An 8,645-nucleotide genomic window follows, 5' to 3' on the forward strand; every position below is an offset into this window, starting at 1 on the left:
AGAGACCAGGGTGATAATTGGTTATTAGGTAGACTTAACATATGCATGTTATCAGTATTATAATTTGAATAATTTTTGTAGTATTTATACAGTATATTTATACAGTATAGCAACATGATGGCAAATTTAACAAATGAATCACTTGATCATTATGCTGAAGGTTGTTTTAAAACTTATGACAAGATTGCTTGTTCAAGGTAAGTATTAACAAGTATTAAAGGTATTTAGTTATAGTAAGTATTAAAGGATTTTACTCTTTAAAGGTGGCAAATACACTTGTCACTATTTCAGAAAGAAATGATGTATAAATTAAAGAGAAGATGACTCATAACATAAAATTTTACGACAATCTTTACTACACTACTAGTCGGTGGCCCGTGGAAAAATCCACAGGTTTGCACGTTCTGTGCCTCACACTACTTGAGGTACCATTTTGCATGACAGACAGACAGACAAACATATATGGGTATTTTAATATAGATACATGATACTTCCGATAGAATTTTCTTTTCTTCTTAAATTTTCAGACATGTTTGTTAAATCATACAGCTATAATAAAGTGTGCAGAAATATTTTAACTCTGGATATTTTTCTTTTACCAGCAATTTATGCAGCTAAGGATACTATCAAAGAATATTTCAAAATAAACAAAAGCCTATTGTTAGAAAAATACAAAAGCCTGAACAAAAAAACTCTGCACACCCTTTTAATGTGATTAACCAAAAGTTCATTTAAAATTAAAAGCTGGTGCAAAATCATGCCATTGTAAAATATTGGAGCTTGTAAAAGCTATTTTTTTCTTTTTTCTTATACAAATTAAACTGAAAATTCCTGCTGACATAGCAATTTAGATAATAAATCAAAATCCTTTTAGTACATGTTAACATCCATTTTTTCATACCAAAAACACTGAGTAAATATTGCATGTCCTAACAGGGCAGCTAAAAAGGGTACCTGCCACTTTTAAAGTTTGAAGCAGTATGCATCTTTAAAAATCACAAAAATAATACCATAGAATTTTTTTTTTTTTGAATTACAGAAATGGATAAACTTCACCTATGAAGAAATGAAGTATATTTTTAACTATTTAGAGACGCATTGGAAGCGATACTGGCATTTGTTACTGTGATATTTTGTATTGTGAAGGTGTGTATTAACTTTAAATTTTTTGTTTTAAAACCAATATGCATGTATGTATGCTTTATAGTTCTTGTTTCTTTATTATGCATACTTAAATCTAAAGTGTTCTTAGTTTCTTATACTTGCTTATGTTTATAATTATGTTAAGCTTATGTTCTTATAAACTAGTTGCTATAGAAACACATGTACCTTATACAATAATTGCAACCATGACTTGTAGATCGTTAAGCTACACTTGGCTAAACACGAATTATGGAATCAATATATGATATTTTATTCTGCTATTGTGGAAATTCTTTTGCTGTAAGTATGATAGGACCTATTCAAAATAAGGTACTGAATGCTATCAGCATTTCTGCTTATCACGTTAGAATATATAAAATCTTCACAGTCACAGGCATGTGCAAGAATAATAATGATAGTAAAAATCCAGAGAGCATAAACTTTTTTTATAACTGATTTAGAACATGTATTTATCGTCAATAAAAATATAAGTTTTATTATTATATTTAAGCAGTTGTGGATTACAAGTAAATTAGGTCATGTTGTCCTGAAAGTTTGTGTTCCTAAATTGTCAACCATCTCACAATTGTGTGATAAACATTTACTGTACAATGTATCTAACCTTGGTCTATTTAGGGCTTTAAATTGGGTATATGCTCACCAAGCTACACTGGATCTTGTTGCAGAACTATTGAAATTATTTCAGGTATAAATAAAGGGTACAAGTTGAATTTCTGTAACTAATATTTGAATGTTTTGTGTGGGCACTATTTCATACATCTACAACAAACAAAATTTTTGATATTGTATTGTATTCCAGGATGAGATTGATAATAAGATAACCTTGCAGGGTGCCAATCATTTTTAAAAATTTCAGAAGTTATGGAAAAGATGTAATTTGGGCTTTAAAAAGATATTAAAATCCCCTAATGATTATTTGTTTTCTTGAGTTATTTACCATTACAATGGCAAAATTATACTTCTCGATTTTTTTCTAACTTTGAAAATCACTACATAGAAAAAAACTTTTAAATATAGACAAACACACACTCATGTGTATTCTGATTTTTTAGTTTCTTGTTGTTTGTCGTTTTTATGGCGAAATTGTATCTCGTATGTCAAAAAGAGAGAACTTGTACAAAAAGTAAGATCATTTTTTTCTTTCGAATTTTATATGCCAAAATATTTTAATACATCTATCAATTTCAGGTTTGCTAAGATTGTTTCTTACTTTTAGAACTATCCTACCAGCTCTGTTACTTGTTTTCATCTATTTTGTTGTTTTAATTATTGTTGGTATTGTTCGCATGAAGGATAATACCAATGAATGTGTCGGTATGTATTATTCTGACAACTGAAATTTACTTTTTTTATTAACTGATTTTGTGTTTTTTTATCATTAAAGCACTTAGGTTTGCAACTAAGCCTGGAAAAATTTGAAGTCTTTGGTTGAACTGACTAACAAGAACCTAAAATAATGAATAAATGACAAGTGATGTTTTTTTAGTATACAGTGTTGTGTTGATTACAACGGTGACTATAATTTAGCACTGTATAGAATACTAAAAGCTCTTATAGAGTGGTAATACAGATACTAATACCCCCCTCCCCTTAATCCGCCATGCTGGGACTGTTCTACTTATTTATTTTTGACCTTACTTTTCCAGAACCTGAATGGCTTCAATTATCTTGCTCTGAAGTTGCTCTTGGTATAGCGTTTATGATAGTCGGTGTATATATCACGCAACAAACAAATAAATTGAAAACTGATCATCTGTTTAAAAGAAGTATAAAACGTTCTCTATGGGGGTAAGTGGAAGACTAGTAATAAAGATGGTGGATTTTTTTAGAATCTTATCGTACTACAGGCCTCATGTTCTTTAAAATTCGATGCACAACAGTCAAAAAATGCCAAAGAACTCACTCTTACATGATAATTTTCTTAAGAAAAACAAATCACATAACATTAGTATGTTTTTGTTTTGTATTTTTTAAAGATAAATGTAATATAACCTCGATCTATATTGTAGTTAAATACCAAGTAGAATATACTTAAAACGTGCTATTGTTTAGAATAATACTGAGTTTCGAACTTTCTGCACTTCTGAGTATGGCATATGATGTTACAATGATCTTTAGTAAGTTTATATTTTACCTTTTAAGGGATAGTTTCTTTTATGGTAAGAGACGATGTGACCTCACCCAAAGGTTAAAAATAGGTGAGTGGCTTTTGTGGACAAAGAATGTATCTTAAAATATGACTATTCTATTTTAGTTGGTAAAGACAATCGTTGTAAAGGCGTATTTGTAAGTATTTGTTTTGGTTTTTGTTGCGTACATCAAAAGTGTCTGACGTGTCGAAAGTAAATTGTAAATAATGTATCTTTGTTTTAGTTGACGGACCCGGTTGCTTTTACCATTAGTCATGTTATTGTGAAGGTATGACGTCATTGTTTTGTTATAAAAATGTTCCTGTTTGTCATTTAGAAATTCTCCGAAATGTTACAACTAAATTTCTCATGAAAAGATGCACGAAATTAAAACTTTAAAACTTTTTTTTTGTCCCTAGATAACAAAATGGCTATTACCTATTTGGGCTATGATTCTGGTGTTCAAGCCGGACAGCTTTCGAGGAGGAACGAAGTCATACGAAGATTCTGAACAACCGCCTATTGTGCAAAGATCATCTGTCGGTGTATGTTGTTTCTACTGAAATTGTGTAAATTTCGCTTTTATTTTTGTTTTTGTCCTTTAGACTTTCCCATCATTGTCTGAAAGGACAGAATTACGCGTGTGCTTATGTAGCGCAGCACACGAAAAAAGAAACAATTCATATAGGTCAAGTTTAAGTTATATATCAATTTATTAGAAATAACTGTAATTTCAGTATCACGCACGTAAAAAAAAATCCATCCCTCGTTTTGATACAAATTTAAAAGAGACCAGTTTATAAGCAACTGAGCTTAAATTTGAAAGATTTCTACGTGACACTAGTTTAAGTAATATCTGACGTAAGCATCAATTCCAATTTTGAAAATAAATTTCGGCAAATCAAAGGTAAAGCGGACTTAAAGGTTCCATTTTTGTACTCGTTCGTGGAGCACTTTTTCTGTTTTTAAACCAAGTAATAATTTGTAGGTGGTAAGAATTTAACATCAAACAAAACATTCGGGTAATTTTAAGTAGGCTTTTAGATAATTTGATTTTTGATTTTCTTCTAAGCAACTGTTAAGAAACTTTTAATGAATTTTAGGGGCATGTTTTTAGCAAGTCAAGTCTTAAAAAATATGTTTAATACTAATTTTTTTTAAAAAAGTCTTTTGTAATAAAAGTAAGATTTAACAAATCGCGTTTGCCCATATACAAAAAGGCCTCGAACATATTATGATAGTGTTCGTCATACCTAGGTACTTTATGAACTAACAGAATTTCAATGCAGTTCTTTTCTTTTATTTCTGTTAGGTATTCAAGTCCGAATTCCGGCCACGTGGTCGAAGTTTTAATTATAAACACCTACGTAATCCTGAAAACGAAAGCGAACGCAATTTGCTTGCTCCAAACGCGGTCGCAGAACAAGAAAAATCGATACCGAAACGTAAAAAGAAAAGTCGGCGAACGCGAGTAAAAAGTGGTGGCTCTTCAACAGCTGAAGGGGACTCTTCAAACAGTCCTACCAGCCCGCCCACACAAACTAAGAACGATGGTGTGAACAACGTGGATGTTTCTGTCAGTATAAATGCAAGTTCTTCAGCAAAAGTTATAGTGTGAAGTCTTTGCTTTGACTTCAGGCTATGGTAATGTGAGTCAATCACATGACCTCATATATGTCAATAATATAACCGAAAAGACAAGACATTCAGCGAAAAACGTTTTGAAGAACCTTGCTATGATGGAAAGATCATAATCCGTTATATTAATGCAACCTTTTTCTCTTTGATTCCTTTCTTACGGCTGATTTCATAGACCTATAGAATTAAAGGCAACATAGCGCATATCATTTTTATAGTATTCCACAATGTATACAAATTGTGGTTAACGACATATATTAATTTTTTTCTTTTAACGTTTTCAACTTTTTTTTGCTTGGATTTTTATATGCGAAGTTCAGGTAAAAGTATTTTTTATAAGGAACCCCTTTCATGGTGTCAAGCCATAGGTTGCTAAGAGTATAGAGGTCATTTTTGTCCCTAAAAAAATCGTGTATATATATGCTTATATTCTTATGCGTCGATTTTTTGTGTTAAAAAGGTCAAAATTAATTGTTTTTTGAGTTCACACTTTTGAGTTGCGACAAGTTTTTTGTCCCCTTAAAAACAAAACGCAAATGCTGCTGGTTCAAGTCTTGTTTTTGTGTATAAAGTGTAAGATATATTTATTTTATGTTTGATTGTTTACTTCTACAAATTCCGTGTTTTTTTAGTCGTTCCTTCACGTAAGTTTACTTGTGCAATTTTTTACACTGTTTACATCCGTTGCGATTCGATTCGAGTCAATAAATATGCGAGTGGAAATTCGGCTTTAGAGCTTTTTCGCGAGAATTAATTTATGGCTGGCTTATAGTCTATATGATGTGTGTCAACTTTTTCATTTATTTTTGTTATCAAAACTGACAAAAAACAACATTTCATTTTTCCAAAGTTTTATCGTAAGTAAAAAATACCAAGAACTCCTAAAAGTTCATTTTTTGGTATTTCAGAAAGTAACTTTCAAAAAGTAGTCTTCTGCATCGGGCCACGGTAGGTTCTGCTACAAAATTAGGGTACGGTCCACGGCTATTGTGGTCAACCACACCTTTCTATCCTAGGAATACTAATTCTTCTAGCTATGGAAACTCGAATGCTTGGCAGATAGAATGTCACGGATTGGCGATGTTACCTTAAGGACGTAAATGTTTGTGGACATAAATGTTTGTGGTTTTTGCTTAAAATCACAATAAGTTGCAATCTACCTTCGCGAATCGCAATAAAAAAACTCGTGAAATTATTGAAAACATGCTGAAACACAATATGTAAAAAAATAGTAAACACCCAAAAATTGGAATTCTAAATCCTAAACAATTTTAAGACGTAACTCTTAAACAGAAGAACTTCTTGGCGTGAGCATTTTCGCAAAATCATACGATAGCAGTGACTCAAACTTTTTCTTTATTTATGAAGATAAGATAAAAGAGCCGCAGTAGACTAGCCCGTAGCAGTCTATAAAAGTATCACAATACAAACCCGCACCCTTTCGCTCTTTTACGGTTTGTACTGCAAGAAGGGTGGCGTCAGCAATTGACGATTTAAAATACTCATTTTTTAAATGAAAGTATATTTGTTTTAGCGTATATCACATATGCATAGATATATTTTGTGGTAAATCTTAACTAATGATAAGTGCATTTCACCAAAACAAAAAAGTTGGGTTGTTTCATTATCATGTTGATTCTTAGACGCACGGTCGCTAACATTTACGTTTCATTTTCACTTTGGGTCTTCACAATCTTTTACAAAGCATTTGTTTTAATTCATAGAAAAAAAAAGAGAAAACTTGATTTTCTGCAAATCAATTCTATGGTTAGTGAAGCAACACTAAAGGAACAGAATTGCTATAATCTAATAATCAATAAAAAAAAATCGAAAAAAAAAAATCACAACGGTTTGCAATCGTACACGACACAAGATCATAAAATTACGAACAAACATCAAACAAAGTTGAACGCAGAAGTGTATTTTTTATAAATATTAATTCTTTATTAAGGTTTCATACTTATGACTTTTTTCAGAATTTATGGGATAGACGACGAAAACTATTTAAAATGGATTTAAATGATGATTTTAAGTATGAATGTGTAAATAAATTATAGAAGTGGCCAGCATGTTCACATGCCGTGACAGGTTGAATTAATTAACGCCCTGCCTATGACGGGTGTTGACGGGCGTTTATTTCCGTAATATACCTCATATTGATGTGCCTATATGGTAATGGCAGGCTTTATACCATTCTTCGTCGCCATAGTACCAAGAGCACGTAAGCCAATCAAAACTTGTACCATATTTTGACCTTCATAGAGGTCCGTAGTAACAAAAAGATAACTTGGTTCAACACGGTATTCTCGCATAGCATTGTTGAAGAAGCCTATATTTTCCATTTGGAGAAAGGGCATCTTTGATTTGTTAATCTTTTTTATCGATCCAGGTTTTATTTTGTTCATCAAGTCGCACAGAATAACCCCGTCTTTGAGTTTCTCACGAACAGCGTCAGATCCCCGTACACCAGCAAACAATCCAGTATCTCCCAAAACACCTAAAAATAATACACAAGTGAACGCATAGACGTATTCGTATTTAAAATGGAAACTACCGGGCAAGTACATTGTTGCGTTACCTAGTTTGATGAGTTTTTATTTAATTAGATAATACTTCAAAGATTGGAATTATTTATATACTCATCAAGAGGTGTGTAAAGTCAGTTTTCGCTAATCGCACTCTTTAGGTAAAAAAATAGTTATTCGGAAAAAAAAATCAACCAATCTCCTTTCAAAATTAGAATCCATCACGGTGAATATAGAATATAAACAAAGATTTTCAGACGTACTAATTTGGACAGATCTGGGAACCGTCTTATATACAAAAAAAACATGCAGTTGCCTAAAAGGCGATATCCTGTAACGTTTCTTTTACTAAAATATTCAAAGTATTTGCATTTTGGAAGAAAAGATGATGCCAGTCCTGATACAGGAAGTAACCTCGTATTAAAATTGCCAGTGAATTACTGAAAGAGCAAATATTTTTATTACTTAGTCTAAGCGCGGTGCGCATTTGTTGGGTATTAAAACACAACGTACGATACCTGCTATCCAAGTAAGAACAGCCGACTCCATTCCTGCATCATATTTTTTCGCAATACTACTTTTAATTTCTTTCACGTTTTCATTTCCTTCGGGACGGTCAGCCATTTTTTTTTAGTAATATTTCACTAAAAATATATTATCTCATTAGAAAACATTTTGTCCATTGTTTTAATGGTCATTGTTCTCACTCAATTGTCTTAGTTATAGAGGACACTACAGAAGAGGGACTTATATAGCTTAAATGAAGTCCGAGGTAATAATGACGTTAAACTGTTGTAGAACTCCAAAAGTTGTTTAGGCGACTTTAAATATATTAAAAAATTCCTTTCTCGTTCTAACATATTCACGTTTTAAGACTTCGATATTTATTTTATTTTATAAAAATTCTAATGTTATGTTGATATTGCAGGGTAAAAGCATAAATTGAAATTTCCTCGAGGTTAGAGAAACAAAACACCACAAAAACAAATTTAAAATAGCGATATTTTATCTCTACCAATCCTCTTAACCTTAAATTTGCTTATTGGTTTGCAGCAAAATTTTGTGAGTATAATCATAAAACCTATTGGGGGTTTTTTCCTAAAGATTTTTTTCTAAAACTTACAAACTAATTCAAAGTTACAAGTGATTGAAAAATTTAAGGAGGCTGGTACGAATAAACACCGTATTG

General features: G+C 31.6%; 2 protein-coding genes across 2 annotated transcripts; one reads left to right on the forward strand and one right to left on the reverse strand.

The window, feature by feature from the left end:
• The first annotated feature begins 39 nt into the window (after positions 1-39).
• On the forward strand, positions 40-5,547 carry LOC130654959 (uncharacterized). Its single transcript, XM_057457658.1, has 12 exons — positions 40-197; positions 1,092-1,146; positions 1,361-1,443; positions 1,780-1,849; positions 2,217-2,287; positions 2,381-2,478; positions 2,811-2,952; positions 3,217-3,281; positions 3,419-3,450; positions 3,538-3,582; positions 3,713-3,838; positions 4,606-5,547. The coding sequence occupies exons 1-12, from the start codon at positions 115-117 to the stop codon at positions 4,909-4,911; spliced, it is 1,176 nt and encodes a 391-aa protein (XP_057313641.1). The 5' UTR covers positions 40-114; the 3' UTR covers positions 4,912-5,547.
• Positions 5,548-6,983: 1,436 nt separating this feature from the next.
• LOC130654961 (calponin-1-like) lies at positions 6,984-8,128 on the reverse strand. Its single transcript, XM_057457660.1, has 2 exons — positions 7,975-8,128; positions 6,984-7,428 (listed from the first exon to the last, which is right to left on the reverse strand). Exons 1-2 carry the CDS (start codon positions 8,078-8,080, stop codon positions 7,097-7,099), a joined length of 438 nt encoding a protein of 145 aa, XP_057313643.1. The 5' UTR covers positions 8,081-8,128; the 3' UTR covers positions 6,984-7,096.
• Between the last annotated feature and the right edge of the window lie 517 nt (positions 8,129-8,645).

The sequence above is a fragment of the Hydractinia symbiolongicarpus genome, chromosome 8, assembly GCF_029227915.1.
Source record: "Hydractinia symbiolongicarpus strain clone_291-10 chromosome 8, HSymV2.1, whole genome shotgun sequence".
NCBI lineage: Eukaryota > Metazoa > Cnidaria > Hydrozoa > Anthoathecata > Hydractiniidae > Hydractinia > Hydractinia symbiolongicarpus.